Here is a 23339-nt window from a genome sequence, read left to right as displayed (position 1 = left end):
CATGCAATAAACTGAGCAAAGTGTACTGGGCAAAGATTCTCTTTGCTCTCAGGGTAATGACACGGTGACTCTGGAGCCAGAACACACATAGGACCGGGTCTATTTTTTTTTTGCCTTCTGGTATTACTGGCAGTTAACACAGATTACAGTTTGAAGAGGCCCAAAATACTGGATTAAGAGACTATGGAGAACGAAAGCTCCCTTCTTATTTGTTACTTTGTCCACCACTGACAGGAACTCAGGTTCTGCATTCCTTGTAGTACTCTTAGTGTACTATGGTGATTTATGTACACTATTATGTGCTCACAAACAGATATTCTCAAGACACTTTTGATAACCAGTAATCTTTTCAATTTTTCATACAAAAGCTACTACATATATATACTAATTGCTCAGCTACTTCAATATATAGAATGCCTCAGTATCTTTTCACATGTTTCAGAGCCTGTCTGGAAAGAACTGCTCTCTTAAAAAAGTTAAGTCATAACTTCATGCAGAAGTTAACTCACAGACCAGGCAATACAAGAGATTATTAGATCTCTTGCAAGAATTAGCTACTTTTAGTTTTGTCTTCAATAATTAATTAAACCACTTCACTGAGCACTGCTAATACTCCCTTCACATATATCAAGGAACTCTCTGGCACTTAATTTACCTCACTATATCAGATTTAGCCTTCATAATAAGTTCATAATAACTGCATTACATTTAGCCCATACAGATGTACATATAATTATGCATAATTCATATAAAATGTGTGCCAACACACTTTCATAAACATGCTTCCAACCTAAAATCTTTATGCTACTGTTTTTGGCATGTATAGAGCTTACAAGCTAAAAACCAGTAGGTCAATCTTAAAGCGTAATACTTAGTGGATAACCTTAAAGTAAAAATTACTAGCCTGCTACAGCAGATTTTCATTATTTTACTCTTATATGATGAATGCTAGTAAACCAGTGTGTATCTTCAAGCAAGTATGCTCGTCTATTTATTCAGTTGAGTTTTTCAAGTTGAGTTTTTCAGTTGAGTTCATCACAATCTTTGGTCTCCCAAATTATTTCATGTGCTTGGTTAGCAAGAGTCTTGCTTGTTTTTTCTGAGCTGTTAGCTCAGAGGTATTTTCTCAGCTATTTTGTACAACCATTTTTCAATCTAAACTATTACGTATTACACAGTTGTTGTCATAATAAAATAAGACACTGGTAAAAGAAAAGAGGTCTCAGATATGTGAAGAACAAGGAGCACATACTCCTGGCACTGAACTGATACTGAATCCTGCTTTTAGGTCCAGTGATTTCACAGGACTTCAGCAGGATGTAGACTGGTAAAAAGGAGACAACAACCAGGGACTGTGTGGCAGTGATTTTCAGCCTGCATTCTGAACTCCTTTTATGGGGCTGCAAATACCAGAGGAAAACATATATTTATGTTGTGTGACAATGACCATGGAGGATTTCCAAGATGCACTTCCAATGGCCTTAGGAGGCCAACCAATTTGATTTTAAAAACAATTAAGTGAGTCTCAGAAAATTCCTTTGTATCTTGCCAATAAACGGCAAACAAAACCCTTAACAGTCAAACAGATTTACTAAAATCACAGTCAAATCACAAAGTTCAAATTTGATCTGTTATCTAGAAATTAGAATAATTGCACTAAGAAAGCCAAGTTAGTTAGCTCCAAGACATATCTTTTCTTATAGCTGTCATTTGATTTCTGAAGAGCTGTGGTAGTGGGAGTTTTCAGTATGCAAGGATAGAAAGAAGCAACATGAAAGCAAGATTATTTTCACTTGGAGTTTCAGCAAGAGTTAAGTACACCTCCAGTCCTGGAGTTTCAACTCCAGAATTAGCAGTACATTTGGTAGGGAATAGAAGGAGCAAGCCATAATTAAACTGTATGAAATCATTAAGGTGGCCAGTGGTTAGCTCATGAAGAACTGAAGGCAGCATTTATTTTCCTTTTCAAAAATTTAAAATATAATTTGAAAATACCATACCAATGCAACAGATTGAGACAGTATTTCATAATCACCAGAACATTCAGCAGATGATGTGCTAAGTCAGAATCAGTTTTTAAACAGCTGTAGCACTTTACCAACAGTCACTCTCCAGCTATGGTAACAACTAACCAGGGTAGAAATGCTGGATTGTGAACATTCACAAATGTTATCTTCTTTCTACTGCTGATTATGTTGCAAGGATTACAAATATTTGTCTTCCATTCTGTTTAAACAACCTTTCTAAACAGATTTTTAATTTCTTTACAGATTGTCATACCTCTGGTTTCTCAAAATTTAGAAGAGAGCCCCCACAGAGGAGTGTTCTATGCTGCTTCTGCAGTCACAAATCTCTTCGTGCTACTGATGCAGAAGTTATTTTGAAAACTGATTTCTTGCCAATTTTTGGTTTGTTCTGAAATTATTAATTCCATCTGCTGAAGTCTGGTATCTGTACTTTCAGGCACTGTAGTTTAGTATTAATGCAAGTTCACATATGGCTAGCAGAAGTATAAATTGACTATTTATAGCCTGGAAATTCAATTAAGTCATATATTTTAGAGACTGGAAACCAAGCCATCAAGAAGTCAGACACTCAGAGTAACCCATGGGATTTCAACTTCTTCACCATTCAAACCTAACTGTCCTTCACTTACTAGTTACCCAGCCTGAAATGATAAGACATGCCCAATTTTTACAAGGCTAGAAATAATCAGAAAGTAAGTATAAGGTGCATCCAAGAGTGATTGTGCTACTGTTTAAACTTTTTTGGTAACCTGGGAACTGTCCCTTCAAATTTACTAAATAAAATAGAGCTTTTTTTCAGAAGTCCAGTCAATATGCAATAGAAGTACTGGAACAGTAAAAGGCAAACACACTGTCTAAAAAAATTTTTCCTTATTATGAACCTTAAATTCTTTGTAAAGTCAGTGATATTCAATTCATATGTGCATGTTTTACCACACTGGATGTCAGACAGTTTGGTCACATTCCTATTAAGTCTCCTAGAATGCACAACCTGAGGCTTAGCTGCTACTATTATTGAAAAACCTTTGCAGAAATATTTTCTTTAAATGTAGCTTAATTACAGGTTAGTTTTCCCAGTCTGTGCAAGGCAAACTCTCCTCTTCATCCTCTGACTCAGGCGATGCTTCCTTAATCCTTCGCAATGCTTCGTGGATGCTCCTTGTCAGAGGGTCAGTATCAGGCAGAATTGTAAAGGATTCTCTCAAAACATCTTTCTGTACTTTCTTCAGTTTCACCCCTTTCCTGATCTGTGCCAAGATGTTATTGCTATCATCTTCATCAGGAAAAGGAGGGAGACTTCTCTGCTCAACTTTTCTTAAGTGAAAGCTGCCACGTTTCAAGGAAGCCAGCACTTCATCCATTGGGGAACTCACTGCAGCAAATCAAAAGACCTTCAGTTTATTTTCACTAATTTTATCAATCTTAACTTTTATTTCCTACAGACCAAAAAGTACCTGCATACTACTATTGTGATAGTCCCATACTATAAGTACAATGGTAGCTCCAATACTAGCCTCTAAATAATCTTCCTTATTACCAGGTCAAAACTGGTTTATACAGATAATTTTATTTTTTGTAACCACTTCACTTCTTATAAGAAAGTAAAACTTTCTGAACAATGTAGCTTTTCTGTTTGCAGTCAGGAAAATCAAATAAACGGCAAGGAATTCAACATAATGAAAGCATCTACTGCATCATCTTTTTTTACTTTAGAACTCAGGTAATGAGTACATATCATAGGTACTGGACTGTGCAATCCATTCTTACCACTTGCATTTTTAGGCTAATTTTACCCACTATTTTTACAAGCCAGCAAGGGACTCAGCATTACAATCAATCGCAAGACTGTGCATTTTCCTGCTTCTCTGGGTTCACGTATTTATTAGCACCTAGTCCCAGTACAGTTATTAAAATTGTCTTCCTTTATAATGTATGAAAACAAAAACGTCAGAGATAGTTTTTTATGAAAAATCCTTCCTTTATAACTGATTTTAAACTAGTTTTCCGCAAAAACAAAAATCCAGTTTTGGGGTCTTTGAAAGGCCATGAGTGGGCAGGATCTTCATCCCAGAGAATACATTATAATAAAGTATAATAAAGTTTAAACACCTCGCATACAATAGCACCTAATTTGTGCAGTACTTCTCAATCAATACATATCCATCTCCAATTCTTTTTTGTTACAATATGCTTTTTAAAACCTGTTTTTCATTTAGGAATAGGCTTTGTCCATCCCACTGAAGTCTCAGACAGAAAAGACTCAATGAAAAGAGAGAAATAAACGAATACAGGATGGCACTTTCGAAGGAGGAAGGAAGGAAGGACTGTAAAGCCCCTGTCATACAGACAAATTTCTGAAGTCACTTAGAAACTTGGAACATCTCAGGGGATATGGAGCAGGAGGTAGAGTGCTGATGCAGACATTAACAATATTCGTAAGAGGGATGATTGATTTGAATTTATATTTATCATATTATGATGTATATAAAACTGCACACACAATAGGTGCTTTATAAAAAACTGCAAGATAAAATGTGAGCCAGTAAAATAAACAATAGGACTACATAAACATTATTGTTATTCTGCTATTAAATAGGACACTACATCCTCAGGTGAAACTTAGAATATTTGCAGGGCTGGCAGTAAGTAGATACATAAATATTCTTTTCACCAGCACTCAGGTCCATTTTCTATCTAGTCTAACATGATACAGTGTAGATTCAATTTCACAAACGTTTTCCCAATGAACAAGTATGCCACACTGTCAAAAAAGCTGTAGATGCTACTGATGTTGCCAGCATCTCTCAGCTAAAAAGGATTTAACAACTTTCCCATTAATTTAAAATTAATAACAGCGTACACTTTCCTACAGAGCAATTCAAAAGATGAACTCATGTGCATTACAATTTTTAAAGTAGCAACAGTAAATTTTAAACTAAATATGCAGAAATTAAGGCATTACCTCTCCTCCTCTGTAAACCCTCTAGATCACCGGTCTTCTTAAGCTTTTTCTTGGCACTGACTAGCTGACTGCTATCGAACAGATGTGCTGGTGGGACACCAGAAGAATGCTGGACACCCTTCTCCACACTCTGACGTTTAACAAAGCTGTCACTTTTCTCTAAGGGTTTGGAGGCATCTTCCTTGGAGGGCAAAGGTGGAGGCGGAGGCGGAGGTGGTGGGGGCAAAGGGGGTGGAAGCTGTGCTCCAGTAGCAGTCTCTGGTTGAAGCTCGTCACTGGTGAGTGGAGAAGTGCTAACATGGGGCAGTTCAGAGGTAAGACCATTAGGAGGCAAAGAGACATCTTGAAGTTGTTTTAGGCTTGTGGATTCCTGCACTTGCAAAGGCTGAACTGCTTTTTCCAATTCCACCTCCTCACTCTTCTCTTGAATTGGTATGGCTGCTGGCAAAGACTGAGGCTGCTCGACACAGGGCACTGAGCTGGCTGCACATTTTCTTCTTGCATGAGCCAGCCGTAATCTGGTTGATTTAAGTATTACTTGCCCAGGGTACCGCTAAAGTGAATAAGGTATTGACAATTACATAAGCACATGCAATGGACTATTTTAGATTTTACATACCTGTCATTTCTGACAAACAATTTAAATTTCGCTCCATATGTAAAACCAAAGCAAATATACCCCCAGCTTTATGCAAAAAACTATTCATATTCTTAGTTTTTATTCTTATTTAAGCCACAATTTACATATGATTTGTCTAGTCAGGGAAATACATGGGTTAGAATTAGGACTTCAATAAGAATCAGATTGCACATTCAAAACTGGTTTTTGCTAGACACTAAAATTCAAAATTCCCTTTTGCTTTTAAAAGGGTCAGTGGCTCCCTCTGCAAGTGCAGACCAGTCTGACTTAATACACTGGCTTTGTATGTGAATCATACTGTTTTAAAAGGTGTATCTTGAGAACATCAAAGATTCTCAGACTTATTTACTTTTAAATTTGCTGCCTCATTTTCAGTCTTTTCATATTAGTTTCATGCATAGCTTTTTTAAAACAAAAAATTAAGCTGCTTCTGAAAGACAGGCTTAATACCTTTTGCACAATTGTGGTAGGCCTAAAGCAATAACATGTAACAATATTAGTAGGTTCATAGAAAAAGTCAGCTCATGAACAGTTGCTAGTTAAAATAAATAAATTTGCTTCAATTTACAGAAGTGACAGAATTCAAGAGAAACAATAAGGAAATGAAGAGTATACTGCTAAGAAGACAACTTTTCAGCATAGAAACTTCTCATACTTTTTTTTTTATGTATTCAACAAAAAGTCTTCACCAATTAATACAGTCCCTTTCTCTTTCACTTTCAGTCCTTTCCTTATCATTTCCCCTTCATTCCACCTTCCATGTGTTTTCTGATGCTTCCATTGTAATAGGAAGGGGCAGGTATTCTAGCAATCAGCAGTAGGGGGGCATGTCAGATGATAGGGCTCTTTGTGGGAACTGTTTAGATTATACTCCTCAGGAACATTTGCCAAGTGTCTTGTCACAAGGTATAGGTGTAAGAGTGAATAGAAACTTATTATAGCACTGGGAATGCAACAGCTAGAGGAATCTGTTACCACCAATGCCATATTTTGTTGTGAATGTTCCAAAGACCAGTTAATGATACAGTGAAAGAAAATCACTAATAGCACAGTGAATGCTATTACTGGAATGAGTGAGAATTTCTTTGGGAAAGGAAAAGAACAACTGTTCGTCTGTTACCTGCTTAAATGTACGGAGTCTGTCCAGGGTTTTCTGTCGCTCCTGACTAACCCAGGAGCTTTTTCTTTCCTCTTCATCTTGCAGCTGATCTCTTTTCTGGGAAAATATATGAAAAAAACATGTAAATATTACATCCAGTACTCTATTTGGCTTCACTAGAAAAAACTCTTCTAAATGTGAAGACTTACTTAAAAAGGTACTTCTCAAATAAATGTAACTTCAAAACTTGGCCTTTGGTTTCCCTTAAAAAATAGTATATATTTCCCAGTTTGTTTTCTCAAAGAAATGCAAAACTCAGAAAAAAAATTTCAATCTTGAATAGGAGCACTTGGAAGACTTGTTACTTCAAGAGATGAGAAATAAGTGACAGAATGCTATACTTAGAGAAGCCCCCTTGAATTAAAATTGCATAAATTAGCCAGAGAGAAAAGCAGTATCCATTTCCCCCTCATTCCAAGAACAGTGACAGTCCAAACTGCAAGGCTTTTAAACAAGTCATATTAGTATTTTCAAAGTACAAGAATTCACAGAACTCAGTATCATGAAGTTTATAACCCAATAGCGATCAAATTAAGTAGATGTTTTCAGACTTATATTTACAACAGTGAATATAAGTTTGTATTTACTCCAGCTTTTGTTATTTAATCCAGCTTGATTTTATGTAACTGCACTTAGGTAAAAGTCTGAAGCTCTTCCTCACACCTAGGACAATTGCGTTTCTTCTTGTACAGCGATTTTAGCTTATGGAAAACACACCTTTGGATACATCTCCTTTAACTAATCATTCTTTCTTATAGAATTTCAGCAGAGTTACTACATCTTTGTAACAAACATTAACTCCTTATCAAATTTACTGGAAATGGGAAGCTAATTACCAGAAGGTGAAATTCACTGCATGCAAGTTCAGGAGCTATCAGGAAAAGTGACGTAACAGCTGATCACAAAGCAAAAACCCTGAGCAGAAACAGCTTTAATTCTTAAGATGACTCACAGCATTTAATATTACTTTTGAAAGTGTATCTTCATAATCAAAAATTCTGATCACTTTTCTGAACCTTTTACTCTCATTCAGTCATCACAAAAGCAATGTCTGCCTGCCATTTTCATAAATCAGCTAGTGGCCTGGTGTCCTTCATAAAAAGCCAACTCCTGTGATTTGGAAGGAAGGAAGTATAGATGCGTTAGGGAGAGAAAGATGAGAAAATGTCTGAAAAATAGTAAAAACAGAAAACAGAAAAAGGTGAAGAGGAGGAGAAGCATGTGGAAAAAGAAAGTAAGAACAATGGAGAAAGAAGTTAGAATAGAAGCATAAAAGAAGACAAAAAAGTAGTTTTATCACTGTGCCTGAATATTACATATGCATTCAGATCAAACTTTTCCTGAAGCAGTGTTAAATTCAAAGTTTTTTGTTTGTTTGTTTTGGGTGACTTGCTTATTTGATTTTGTTTCACTTTTAAGTAAAATAGTAAAATTGCAATTCTTATTTGGTTTCAAATTTGCACTCCCCTTTTTGAAAGTTTTCTAAGAGTTATCTTTTCAAAATTCTTAGTAAAAACCAGTAATTTAAAACCTATTTTACCATAATGCTAGAACTTTTCAGTCACATTTTTAGCAAAAAACCCCACTAAAAAAATTTTGCATAAGGTTCTTTGTATTATTCAAGTGGGCAACTCCATAATATAAAGTTCTGCAGTACTTGAGAGACAGAGGAGTCCTTTGGCTTTGTCAAGTCTTAGTAAGACTGAAAAACAGTCTACAGTCCACAAAACAACTTCATCTGCCTTATTTTAAGAACTGATAAAAGAAGTAATTTTTCTTAAATTCCTGAAAGACTATTCCAATACATACTACCTTTGACAAGTAGCCCTTCTATAAAATAAATTATGCAGCTGACTTCCTGGACAAATATATCAATGTTAAAAATGTATAAGGATGAAATAGAATCACTTTCACTAATCTAACTAAAGCCTGAATTAAAGTGACTTGTATTTCAATGCATCTTTGTCAGTGATCTTTATCAAATATTGATACTATATCAGCTCCCAAGACCTAGTCCAAAATTTGAATATTCTTTACGATAAGTCTATTAGGTACAGCATAAGAGACCAGCTACTCTTATTCTCTGCAACAAGACCATGAAAAAAGTTGTGGAGCATCCACCTGGAACTACAAGTTTATACAACATAATTTTAATTACTTTAGTAGAAAGAAGAAAAGTAGCAACCAGGCTAATTAAGATTCAAGAACAAATATGTGTGATTTCCTCACTCCTATCAGCCTGTTGGGCGTGGTCCTCAGAGATGTTCAGAATCATCTATGTGCACGTGATGATAAACATAAATCACTGAGACTCTCAACCTAGCATAAAGAACCATTCTACTTGCTTGGTTCCCACGTCCTCCTAACCCAACTATATACTCCCCCTTACCAGCATAACATGACACAGAAATCCATGGTGCAAAGGTCAGGGATACACACTATCTTTTTAAAGAGCTATCACTCTGAATGCAACCCTAATTAATGTATAATGAGGAATGCAAGCTATTAATTACAGGCTAAGCTCAACAGCAGAAAACTCAAACTTACCAGCTGAACAGTATGGTGCATTTTGTACTCTTCCTCGCTCTGGTGATGCTGCTGGATCTTTTCATTATGCTTTGCAATACAGATCTCCTGCAGGGACATAAAATATAACCTATAAAGTATGTAATTTAAATACAGATTTACATAATGTCATATTTAGCAAACGGTATCTAGAAAAATACAAATTGCAGAGCCTATATCAGACAAGCTCATTTAACTTAAAATGAACTGTAACTGAAAAAAAAACCAAGCCAGACAACCCCAAATCTATTACTTTTAACCATCAAAAGAATAGATCCACGTGACAACTGCTTGGAAAGTCTGTTCTCCAGCACCAGAACAGGAGTGGCAAAAAACACCAATCTGTCAACACTTCATAAAGCCCTTGTTTAACCCTATGTATTTGCACACATGGAAAAGAACTAACTCTTGAATGTACCACATATTTCTGTTTATGCAAATAGACAGCTTCCCATTTACAGGTGTCAGTTCATCTTTTCCATGTACTATATGCAAGCACAGACATGAATAAAGTTGTTACAACTCATCATGTTCATTTATTACACTGAGTTCACATCTCTAACATCTGGTTTAAAACAATAATTTGTTACATTGTCTGCAAATAAGAATAGTTTAAAAACAAAAAACTAGGCCATGTTACAACAGCTGACAAAGAGGATGACAGTCAAACTTCAAGAAGACAGACAACTTTACTGGATGATACTGAAGGTCAGGAAATTGGACAGTATAAGCAATGGAATTAGACCTGGTATAAGCGCCACACAGAACGAAAGCAAAGTCAGATGTAGAGTCATGAACAAATCTCACAGCTGTGAGAGAAGGTGAAATGTTAGCAGTTTGGAGTGTGACTTCAGATACAGCATGGAGCTGATGGCGTTCCCAAGTACCATTCAGTATGACTTTGTGGCCAGACCTGGATAAAGGAGCTTTGCCATTGAAATCATTGTTTGAAGGAGCTGATGAAGTAACGCACAAACGTAAGGAGGGAAGCAATGTAAGAAACCTCACTATTTTGGACGCTTAAAAACGCAGAAAAAGCTGTTCTTCTGCAAGTTTTCTATGGACATGCTTTGATCACATAAAAAAATAACCAGTGTTCTTGTACAGGACAGTAAAATCACCAATGTTACTGCTGTATACAGTTAACTGACAAAATCAAAGATTTCTGTGCAAATACTGTCCCACCTTCACCAGAGGCATAAAACAGAATGCCTTAAGTCAGAAGAGATCTTAAAGCTCATCTAGTGCCAACCTCCCTGCCACAGATAGGGAATCTTCCACTAGACCAGGCTGCTCAAGGCCCCATCCAACCTGGCCTTGAACATTTCCAGGGATGGGGCATCCACAACTTTTCTGGGCAACCTGTGTCAGCAGCTCACCACCCCCAGAATAAAGAAATTACTTTCAAACAGCTACTCGTATCTCCCCTGGTTTAAAACTGTTCCCCTTTGTCCATATAAAATGTCTGTCCATGTCAAAAGGCACTCTCTCCCTTTTTTTTCTAAGCTCCCTTTACATTCTGAAAGGCTGTACTGAAGCCTCCCCAGAGCCTTCTCCAGGCTGAACAATCCCAGCCTGTCACCACAGAAGAGGTGCTCCAACCCTCCGATCATCTTCGCAGACCTACTGTGGACTTGCTCTAACAGGTCCACGCATATATAGAGTCAAACACGGTTGGGCTTTGCATGTCTTTCTGGAGGCTGTTTTCCCTTGGTGAAAAGAATTAATCCTGGAACAGTCAATCAATTTAATTTGTAGCTGCAAAAGAACAAAATGCTTCATCTCTGTCTTTCAAAGACACAGCAAGCTACATAATACTAATAGAGAATCTGAACAACTCCTGTAGTGCTCCTATAATACTTTCTGTAATACTCCTAACTAATTTATAGCTTATTCTCTATTTAGCTTTTAAGTATTACAAAATAATGAGAAAATGTAAGTTGATCATGGTTTGGGTTTTTGACAGGGGCCACAGTTTTATGTCATGTTTTCAATTTAGCATCAGTATTTAAACCCTTCTGATTAAATGCAATAATGAAAGATGTTTTAAGTATGTGAAGAGGACAAACCTAACCAAAATGTATTTGCTACTGACTTTTTAATCATAAACAATCTACCTCAATGTAATTAGATCTCTTAGACATGAAATAACAAAAACTACTAGGAGGGGCTGAAAACATGTTGCTGGACAGGATTAGAAATCTGAATCATCTTAACTAATTACAGAAATGGTCTAAGAAAAAAGGAAAGGTTGCAATTTCAGAGAGACAAATGCAGGGTTCTGCTTGTAGACAAGATTAAGTGTACTTGTAGACAAGATTAAGTGACTTCAAACAAAGAATGAAATAGAAAGGACCCAGATGGCAGCATTAAGAAAATGAACTGGATGGTTATGGCAGATGACAAGTTCAATATATACCAATGAACTCTGGCAAAAGAACCCAAAACAACAAAACCATAATAATTGGGTGTATGAGCAGGAATACACAGCCAATTGCACATGCAAGGTAGTCCTTACTTCTAAGCACTGGGAAGCAGGCACATTATCACAGAAACATCAAGTTTGGAAGAGACCTTTAAGATCATTCCATCCAACTGTCCACCCAGGACTGCCACTGTAACCACCAAACCATCACCCAGCACCAGATCCAGACACCTCTCAAACACCTTCAGGGATGATTTTATCACCTCCCTGTGAAACTATGCCCAGTGAGAGGCACACCACAAGAAATATGTTGATCAAATGTGTGAAACTGGGAAAACAATAAGAAGTAATGCTCATTCTTCCTTTAATCAACTGATTTCACAGTTTCAGATTATACCTCTATTAGACACTAAAATGGAATGCTGAGGAACCATTTCAACCTTTGTCACAGGATAAGACTAGTTTAAGACTAGTAACTAGACATGTTTAAGACTAGCAATATATGTAAAAAAAATCTACTAGTATTATATCTAACTAGTTCCAGTGAGTCTTGCCTTCAGCTTAAAAAACATTCCAATGAAAATGTTAGCTTTCCATGTGCAGCAAGCATATTTTACTATAAGCATTCAGTGTAGTTATGTTCTTTTGCTGCTGTTGTTGCAATAGTAATAGAATACCAATAATCCTATGCCAGCTGTTACTGCATCTTTGTAACACCTATTTTGGCATAGGCTGTGCTTTAAAATGTCGGCTTGCAAAATTCTAAAAGGTGTCCTATTCAATGAACACAGAAGCATGTGAAGAAGTTTCCTAGATGAAAGCACACATAATGAACACACCCCAAACACCTTCACCAACCAGTTGCTTCTCCCAGTCTGCTTGTGACAAGGAATACTCTTCCCAAGTGCAAAATAATTTAATTTCATCACAACTGTTTTTATAAAGATATTTTTGATACACCTTCTATGCCATTTTTTTAACCTTGACTCTTTGCTATAAATCTAGCTTCCTAATAAGTCAGGTGCTTGTTCCATATGATAATCTAATTAATACTGATATGTAGCCAGCAGGGGGTAGACTGGCATAACAATAACAATTTCCTGCATGAAAAATCTATAGCTAGCTCTCTAGAAGTAGGGAAAAAAAGTGAAACTGCTATTAGATTTTTTTTTAATAACTCAATGCCACCAACACAAAGGAACATCAGGAAATGGTTGTTTAACAAATGCAAACAGATTTGTATTTAAAAAAAAAAAAAAAGAGAATAGAAGAGTTTATACTCATGGTAGCACAGTGAAAAAATATCAAACTCCGTAAAACCATGGATTTTTAAAATGCCGGTTCAGTTATTCTAGAGTCATGACTGAATTATGTTTCTAACACACCTTAATGAAAGTTTCTAAATAAAAGCTTGGTACATTTATTTGATGACATCACTGAAAAACTGATGCATCATCTGCAAAATTAGGGAAGGAATTTCTGAAAAACAAAATAGAGACTATAGTTACTGAAGTTTATATTTAAATTACAAATTGTCTTACTCTATAAAGAGTAATTTATTTCCTTTCACTGTGTTATCTCCTCAATAGAAAAGATTTTCAAATACCCGTATGATGAAATTACCTTCTTCCAAAATATAAAACTGATGCTAGAGCAAAATTTCCTATTGTTTTCTTAATTCTGATATCTGCTGCTAGAAAGGAGATGTTCTCCCAAGGGCATCTTCAGTTGCCAGTTCTCATTATCTTGATAATGAGAAAGAACTGTTATTTCTAAACATACCGTAAGACTGTCCTATACACCACTTAATGCATAGCTTGCTTTCTGTTTTCAGCTACAGAACTGACAAGCTTATAAAAAAACCACAACAAAAAAGAAAAAGCCCACCAATTCACCACCAAAATCTCACCAACCCAATCCAAAACAGAGCACCTATATAAGAGTCTGTTTTCAAGATACTTTGCTGAAATACACCGCCAGGAACACAATCTGAAAAGCATTAAGTACACTCTCATCTCAGTTCAGCAATAAATGCCTCTTAATTGAGACAGACACAGATATTTGCCACACAGTATGTACTTTCCATATTTCCCCTCAAAAAGTCACTTTTCTACACATAGCATTCAGTCACCACTGCCCTCATTCTCACCATCTACAGTCTGCTTTTGTATCCCACCTGTATCTTAGTTCTGCATACTTGACTTAACCTGCAAACACTTCAGAGCAAGAAGCCCTTTTTTCTCACACAAATACAGGTACTCACACCAGGCACATTAAATAGTGTTCATTAACAATGTTTTACAATATCACTAGAAAGGTGATTGAAAAAAGCTTGCTTAAAAAAATGAGACAAATCTGTAAGTTTTGATTTTCAAGTAATTGCCAGAAAACTCAGAAGGACTCTGCATTATCCAGCAGTAAGAAGAGAAGCTAAAAAATGGCCTTGCTCTTTTCTGCCCAACAAATGCCGCACAATGGCACACAACAGATTACACCCTTTCTTTTTGTTCAAAGATAATTTATTCTCTCCTCTAAGTTTAAACACCCATTGTTCTATGCTGTTATTTCTAGAAGCTGAAAGCTAAGTATCTCCCTGCAGCACTCAACTGAAGAGAATGCTATGCTGGGCAAAGACATAAGCAAATTGCTCACGGAGACATTACCTCTGGTCCTGAAAGCAGTATGGCCACAGCTATCCCAGCACAATGTTGAGAAGATGTAACTGTACCACTCCTGCATGCAAATGCAGACAAGCAACCATACCCAGGTCTGCACAACCAGGCATGCTGCTACTCCTGCTACAGACAAAATCAACTCCTTCAGCTTAAACAAAGTATTCTATCATAGCATAACCTTAAAACAAATGAGCCACTGAAGGTGACTAGCTCATTATACAGACTGTGGGCATGCTAATAAATCTCTACTCCTGCTTCAGGGTTTCTTAACCTGTGAACTCCAGTAAGTTAAGCAAAGAACAGCAAACAGGCTGTCACTTTTAAACAGGTTTGTCTATTTTGTAAGGTGCCAGCAGTTTCTTTTCGTATCTTGGAGAAAATATCATGTTATACTGTAGCCTGTGTAAATTAGTGTAACAGGACAGATGAGTTCCCTTACTTAAAATACTAACAAGATTCCTGATACTTTTTCTCTTTACAAACTCATGTAAAACAAACACAATGACAAAGCAAGCTACTTCACATAATTGGCTAACAGGAGACCTTTCTTCTAATACTTCATTTGCAGTCTTCTCCATATTGGATTAACTAGAAACCAGGCAGTGGCTGACAAAATACAAAAAATCCAATACAGAAAATGTATCAACTTTTAATTTGCTCTGTTATGCTTCGGATTCCGGTATAGAAATAGATACGTTAATTATGAAGCGGAGGCAGGACCTGAAGGGTTTACCATCAATCCGCTAGAATTCTTTGTATGAAGGGGTCACCTTTCACACAAAGGGACATGACTGGGAACACAGAACCAAACCGACCACTCATCCTAATCCACAATCAGGCCTCAACTGACATTTCTGCATAGTTTTATAGTATACAGTATGGGGTGGAACCTATTTTCTAAGAAGTGTTACAATGGTCTCTCAGAACTTTGACCTAAATAGCACACCTAGAATACAAATTAAGAATGTAGACCAGATTTCATATAGATCTGCTAAACACAGTGTATCAACAACACAGGACATAAGTTTAAAAGGACGGGGTATGAGAATAAAAAGAGAGCTCACTAGTGAGAAACACATTTGAAAATTCTCTTCTGCAAACATATACAAAACTACTCTCTGTAAAAGCACTTATTCTAGCATGTACTTCCCACATGAAAGTATTCTGATTAGTTAATAGAAATAAGTTTATGTGTTAACTTCAAAGTAATTGAGGGCTCCTTCAAAGCTAGAAGGAAGGTAAACAGAATCTTAAATGTATCAATTTAATAATACATGCTATTTTATTTAGTATTCTGCAAAATAACTTCTAGCAAACAATGAATCCACAAAAATTCTGGGAAACTTGTATCTGAAAGAAAACCTTTTGAAGTTTTATTAAATTTGCTAATTATGTCCAAAAAAAGGCAATTAAACAGTACCTTCTTATTTCTGAGGTAGGCTTTCTTGGCTGAAATACGTCCACGCCTTGCTTCCAGCTGGCGGATTTTTTGTTGCAACTTTTGCAGCTCCTCTTTTTGCAAGTGTACAGATGTTGCCAAATCCTCTTTTTCAAGCATGGCTTCCATACTTTCGTAAGTGTCATAATACACCACTTCATCTCTCTTTTCTGTTTTAAAGATGCCAGCGATAAGAAAATCAAATCAATGGCTCGTAACTGATAAACATTTTGTTTTCCTCAACAACAATCCTCCCACTGAATCACAAGATTTAATGCAGAAGAACGCCACAGCCCTTTCAGAGGTCTACTAACAAAAATCAATTGATCAAAGGAAAATCATTAAACAGAAAGGCACTGTATGGCTTTAAGGTCTTTAGGAGGAACAGAAATTAATACCAATGAAGCTTAGCCTGCTATTTAGGCAGGCTCAGAGGTTGAAACACAAATGCAATTCTAAATGTATAGCTATTATATGTAGCCTAATTTGAACACAATGCCCATGCATGTCTTTGGGTCTCACAAGGGGACCCATGGTGTGTAACAATTTTCTCTGGTCTTCACCATGAAGTTCAGGACAGACAAGAATATCTGAATTCTTCGGCATGAGATTCTTCTGTTACAACCAACTAGTAATTTCATGTAAGGGGACTCAGACACCAGGACACCAAAAATCCTCTCAAAGGTTTTTGATGTCCCAGTCACTGCTCCTGGGAGGAAGGGAGAGAGGGAGGGCAACTTCAAGGCAATCCTTCAAAGCATTACAGGCCTGAAAAGGAGGTAATTACTAATAGTTTTATCAACACTCATGATTTTTAGCTTCCTGAGTGAAGCATTTGGAATAACACTGAGCTCATCTTTAAATGCTGCCTTCTCATCTCTTGCCAAGCAGGAAAGAGTGGTGATTATAAATTCTTGAAGAATGTTGGGATGAAGAAGCAGCAAAGACCTCTTGTTCTTTATTCCACTGGCATACAAAGTAGGATATATTTATAATACACCAATAAGGAAATGCATTACTGCTGTCTGAAACAGGCAGATGCAGCTGGCATGTCTGTCAAGTGTCTGTTCCACAGCAACACCGAACTTTCTTATTTCAAATTTATCAACGATTTTCAGAAAGACTGTAATTTCTCCTACTTCAGCTACTTGATTATTTGGGGACATTAACTGTTCTATCCACCTAAGCAAAGTCTAAGAAGGTAATTTCATGCATTGAACAATTCCCATACATTTAAGAACTGTATTTTTCATTTTAGGTCCTATGGGATAGTTTTGGACTTTTTATTAAACAGTATCTTACAAATTTGAAATAGCAAAGAAAGGTAGAACAGTGAACTGTTTTGTTGCCATGAGGGAAGGAACAGGGAGATGTTTAGCTGACTGAGGGCTTTATTTTGGATTAGGTTGTGAGTTGAGGGCTTTTTTGAGATTTCTGGAGAAAATATTAATGACAAATTGTATTGCCCTGTGACATGTTTACAGCTTAGTCTCTGACAGCCCAGAAGTTTTACTATCACTACACCAAAGACAAAGGATTCTGATACACATTTCTTTTCTGTCTCCCATTCAGGGGATTTCTTTCAGTTTATAAATAAGCAGACCCTACCATGTCTTCAGGACCAAAACTACCTATCTGATTTCCCAGCCCAAAATCTATCTACTTCAAAACCACTAATTAATTCTCCACAGAAGCACTCAGTCAAAGCTGCCACATTTCTGTAAACCATTTACAAAGTTTCCAATCCTTATGTTCCAAACATACAGCTATAGTAGTTTCCATCACCAGCCTTAAAAGTGGAGATTCATGTTACAGTGAGACGAATCTGTGACACCTATGTTTTCTCCTTTTCCAGAGGCAACTCACAATACAATCTAGCTTCAAATCTCTCCTAGGAGAATTTTCTATCCATAGCAAATTTTTTATGCAAGCCCTACACTCTAAAAATAGTAAAACAAAGCTTGCTTAAATACAAATATTAAAGATAGAAAGGTCTAAAGGATAGAACTGGATTGAAAAATGTTGTATGACTTACAGGTACTGTTTCCACAGTTTGTAAGTACATGAGGTGTAGTAGGATAATCTGGAAGTGTAAGGTTCGCATTGCTGCTCTAAATTTGAGATAATAGTATGAGCTTCAAGTGCAGCAAAAGGAATCCAATTTGCAGATACAGCTTTTGAAAACCAATCACTTTCAAGAAGCGAGTAATATCAAAGCATGCTGCGTATTTTTAGCTAGCCAAGTCCAGTAATTAAGACATTTCCTCCTCCCTGATCTTAGTTTTTCAAAACTTATATAGTTGAGCATATCTCATATGCAAACTTCCAAATACAGACATTGAGAACCATACCAAAACTTCTGTACGTGTATGTATATGCCTTAGAAAGAGGTGTAAATTTTAATGAAACTGTACTTTCACAGCTCTTCACATGGCAAAGAATCTGTTCTCATTTCATTCCCACAGGCTTCCCTGGACTCTTAGGAAGAAAATTATCTTTTACAGATTATGTATTAATTGAAATAAATAAAGCACCTGACATCAATCTTCTGATGCTTTCAAGCTGTGCTGTCAGGAGCAGCTCTTCACATTTCAAGATCTCGAACTGCACTTCATATAACTGAAGCTGTAGATCATAGTAATCAGCTTCTAAGTGGTCCAAATGGGCTAAGGCTTCTGTACCACCTTTCAGGCTCTGCATCTAAATAAAGAGAGAAAACAACAAACAAACAAACAAACACCATACAACTCCAAAATAATGATGAGATTTTATAACTAAAGCTAGACACTGTCGGCACAACAAATGTAACATGTTAAAATTGAACACATTAAGTCCCTAAGATACATTCTCATCAGACACACACTTTAAGATGCCTTTATATCTGACATTTTTTCTACACTTTCTCCATTTCCACATTTTCTACCACTTGATTCTCTGAAGGTGCATAATTAAATTAGAATTCTCCTATCTTCAATCCCTAAAGTCCAAAAGTAGGCATCTAAAAAGCTAGTGAAAACTTGTAAAAGCAGAACTGAGGAAAAAATGTGAAAGGATGTGGAAACAGGGATAAATACATTTATCACTGATCATCTTGTAATAACAATTTAGTTGTTTCATCCTTTACAGAAAAAGAAATATATGGATTAAAATACTTATATATATTTCAATATATATAATATATATACTCATTTGTATCATATGTTTGAATAGAAAAGTAACCCACAACCAAAGTGAACTGCAACTATTCTCTTTCATTCAAGCAAGATTTATCTCGTCAACACAGTCAGCAATTCAGATCATATTTAAGAAATACCTGCATGTAAGGGAATCTTAGGTACAGAGTTTGGAGAGAATTCATGCACCTCTACAACCTGCATGCAGAAGAGTTAGGGCACATTTAAATTCTTTACGGCTCAAAATATGTGTATCTGATAGTTTCTCTCAGCTACTGGATGAAAGTAACGATAAATTTTAACAGAGATTTGTTATCTGTCTACCTTATTCCTCAGAACAAATGTCTAGTTTCATGTAACAGACAGAAATTAATTAAAAAGGGATGTCTACCAAGCAAAAATACAGGACCTATTTAGCTATGCATTTAAAAAATATTTGCCAGCATGTTCTCTACATTAGGATTTAATCTTCAAATCGTAAAATTGAATCTGTAATGAATAGCCACAAACTCAAGGGTTCCTTGAGTTTTATTTATCATATGTATTTAAATATGACTACTAAACTAGAAAGATATCTGTACTGAATTAAACCAATGATACATTTTACTCAATACCCTGTTTTGGGAAAATGTTAACTACAAAAGTTCAGGAAAACGAAACTTAACAGGCAGGGCAGTGATATCTTCCTAAAATGATTCACTAGCCTCTAGCACAGCCTGTAGCACAACTTAAACCACACTACTGCTTCTTATACAAAACAGACGTACTGGACTTAATTCATAAAATTGTCCTATCCCTTTTCTTCTTTTTTTTTCTTAAACATGCATGCTTTTAGCACCTGCATCATTATCTACTGACAGGAATTTCACAGTTCAATTAAACACAAATAGTTCCATGTACTATACTTATTTCCATATAAGACTGCTAGACAGAAGATCTGTGAATCAATTCTCCTAACTTCTATTTTAGGTTTCCTCTGCTGTATTTTGTAGCTCTGTATGCATCTTTTGTATATCAACTATTAATCTGAAAACTCCAGTAAGTCCTTAAGTGAACGCTAGAAACCTTTTAATCATTAATGTACCATGTATATGCTAGAGTCCAGTGCTACACAAAAGCGGCTTATGTCATTTTATTACTTTGCATCCATATTAAGTTACTAATTTGACTAGAACAGTAAATGACATAATGATCACATAATTGGAGTGAACTACAGGCTACTCCTCAAGACAAAACGACTGATTCTCTTAACTCTTCAATTTTTCAATAGAAGAGGGATATGTTTATTGTTCAGGCAGGATATTATAATTTTTCAAGGGATTTGGCATTTTTCAAGGATTTCTTCACGGTAAAAATTCTGCAAAATTTGGTGGGTTTGGGGGCGAGGGAAGTGGGTGAGGGAAATGTTTGTCTGCTTTTTAAATTAACGTAGTTTATAAAACGTGACCACACCTAAGAACTTCCCTTTTCCCGTGAACTGTGAAATTGACTCAAAGCTTCAGCTTTTTTCTTAAAAATCAGATGTTCCCAAATTTAAACCCACAGTCTCTATAAAAACTGAATAAAGACATGAAGACACACACAAACCATCTTCAAAAGTATCACCTCATAAAGTTATAGCAGCTGAGTACTTCATTCAGTTACACTGGTATCTGCCTGATAAAGGATCTGACAACAGTACCTTAGCCCTACAAAGAGCATACATTACACATGCTGTTAGTTACTTGTCCTGTTTTAGGTGTACACCACCACTCTACTCAGCTTTCAGATGCAAAAGAAATGGGAAATTTGTACAGCTGTATGGTTCATTGTCTAGCTACAGAATAGCTCCCCATGAAAAAGTAAAATGAAGACCTTGAATTTCAACAATATATGTTAAAACTTCATGTAAGATACTAATAATGTGTCGCAATTCAAAACAGTATCATCACTTTGGGGCATATTTCAGGATATGCTGCTAAAAAATTCTCTTTGTAATTGAGAGCAATTTTTATGAATTTTTACCTAATCTGTACCACTAATTTGCTGTATCCTTGGTAGCTCTCAGGCTGATCAACACAATGAAAGAAACACAAAGAAATTTGACATAAGAACAGTATAGGAAACAGTCTGCAATTGTGCTGATTTTGGCCGGACTAGAGCTAATTTTCTTCACGGTGTCTGATATGGGGCTGTGTTTCGGATTTGTGCTGAACTCAGGGCTGATTAATACAGAGATGTTTTTGTTATTGCTGAACAGGGCTTGCACAGATCCAAAGCCTTTTCTGTTTTTTGTACAGCCACTCTAGCAGGGAAGACGAAAGTGCATGGGAGGCTGGGAAGATACACAACCAGGACAGGTGACCCCAACTGACCAAAGGGATATTCCAGACCATGTGACATCATGCCCTGCATATTACAAGGGGAAAGAGGAAGGGAGGGACGTTTGGAGTAGTGGAGTTTTGTTCTTTTCAAATCACAGTTACTTGTGATGGGGTCCTGAACTCCAGGAGATGGCTGAACACCTGTCTGCCCTTGGGAAGCCATGAGTCAATTCCTTGTTTTGCTTTGCTCATGTCTGCAGCCCTTGCTTTCCTTATTAAACTGCCTTTACCTCAACTCATGAGTTTTCTAGCTTTCAACCCCTCTGATCCCACTTGTGAGGGAGCCAGTGAGCAGCCACATGGGTCTGGGTTGCTGGCTGGGATTAAAACACCACTGCACCAAAATCTTAAACTGGGGAGATCCAAGTTCAAGTTCCTGGAATGCCACAACTTTCTGCATTAATGAAAGCAAATAATTTAATCTCTACAGTCTTTGTTGTTGCATTCATACCAACCAGAGTGGTTGCATTCACCAAATCACAGAGCGGTTTGTGTTGGAAGGGACTTGAAATCTCACCAAGTTCCAAGTCCCCCACCACGCACTGGGACACCTTTCACTAGACCAGGTTGGTCTGAGCTCCATCCAACTTGGTCTTGAACACTCAGGATGTTGATCCACAACTTCTCTGGGCAATCTGTTCCAATGTAATGACTTTCTGTTCCAAAAGTAATGACTTTCTTCCTAGTAAGTAATTTAAACCCACCCACTTTCAGTTTAAAGCCATTTCCCCTTCTCCTACCACAATATGCCCTAGCAAAAAATTTATTTTCCAAGACTAAATGTTCAAAAATCCATAGACAACCTGTTGAACACCAACACTGTCCTCAAAAATAGACATATGTCTTTGTTCTGAATTGTCATTTTTTCTCAGCTAAAATCCAGATATATTAATTTCTTGAGCATTTTAGTCTCTTCAAACAAATATCTTGTTTTTATCTTCTAGAATATAGTAGCTAAATTGTTTGCCAGGAGGTACTTCAGTTCTTAAAACATTTTCTTTATAAGACTGCACCGTCCTTCGCCAAGATGGGCTTCTCAGTCGTATTTCTCACATTCAACTCTGTGTACATAAGCCTTTTACATTCTCAGAACACACGATGTGTATCACAGCAGAAGCTGGCTGGTGCTCGTATCTCACTACCACTGCATTCAGACCCAGAGCTCTCTATACCTCGCAATATACCATCCCAAAGCATCGTGCCCATTAGATGTCCCTTATTTCTCTGTCCCCAAAAACTCCAAACTTACAGCTCAGCACTTTCATCCCAACGTATACTATAATGAATCTTTCCTTTTCCTGTGCAGCCCCTAATACTTTAGCATATCAGACCAAACACTTACTCATGTACCAGACTAAAGTGTCATTCAACAAAAATTTACAGGTCTCCACAGGGAGAAAAATAAGATGTGCCATGAATAGAAGATGTGTGGTTATTCTAAGTGAAAATATTCAATATATTTCCAATTCGGACTGCTGGATTGTCTCATCAACTCTTGGCTAAGGATGACAACAGCTTAAACACAGATTTTCAGACAACTCTTGGATTTCCATATCTAAAGAGGACTAAAATGCAGTAAACCTATTTTTGAGCTCTGGGTCTTGCACGTACTCTCTCTTCCCTGCAGATCAAGCTGTCTTCTAAAGAGGCTCCTAAAATAGATGCATAGTCTATCAGCCTTACAAACCTACCAGCCTTTGAAGTGCTGAAGTTGTAAGCTCTCTGGGTAACCTTTTCATAACAGCACCATCAGTTTAGTCAAATTTTGCTGAAACATTTGAAAAGTTCTCTTAAAACAATCATCTAATTGCTATTATCTAATATCGTTGCAATCGAACACACATTAATATTAGCATGTGCACATCAAACATCCATATGATAGCAAAGTTTAAAAGAGAATTCGTAGCATTGT

At 36.6% G+C, this 23339-nt stretch overlaps 1 protein-coding gene across 1 annotated transcript in view; it reads right to left on the bottom strand.

The window, feature by feature from the left end:
* Positions 1-23339, bottom strand: part of JMY (junction mediating and regulatory protein, p53 cofactor) — a 63703-nt gene that overhangs the window by 5423 nt on the left and 34941 nt on the right. The window contains exons 5-10 of the mRNA XM_014881388.2: positions 18426-18591; positions 15874-16061; positions 9336-9422; positions 6750-6845; positions 4990-5542; positions 3089-3399 (exon numbers count right to left, since the gene is read on the bottom strand). Of these exons, the coding sequence (XP_014736874.2) occupies positions 3092-3399; positions 4990-5542; positions 6750-6845; positions 9336-9422; positions 15874-16061; positions 18426-18591 (1398 nt within the window). The 3' untranslated portion in view covers positions 3089-3091. The remainder of the gene's footprint in view (positions 1-3088; positions 3400-4989; positions 5543-6749; positions 6846-9335; positions 9423-15873; positions 16062-18425; positions 18592-23339) is intronic.

This window comes from Sturnus vulgaris, chromosome Z (genome assembly GCF_052056855.1).
Source record: "Sturnus vulgaris isolate bStuVul1 chromosome Z, bStuVul1.hap1, whole genome shotgun sequence".
NCBI classification, from domain to species: Eukaryota; Metazoa; Chordata; class Aves; order Passeriformes; family Sturnidae; genus Sturnus; species Sturnus vulgaris.
This window is presented reverse-complemented; position numbering and strand designations above follow the sequence as displayed.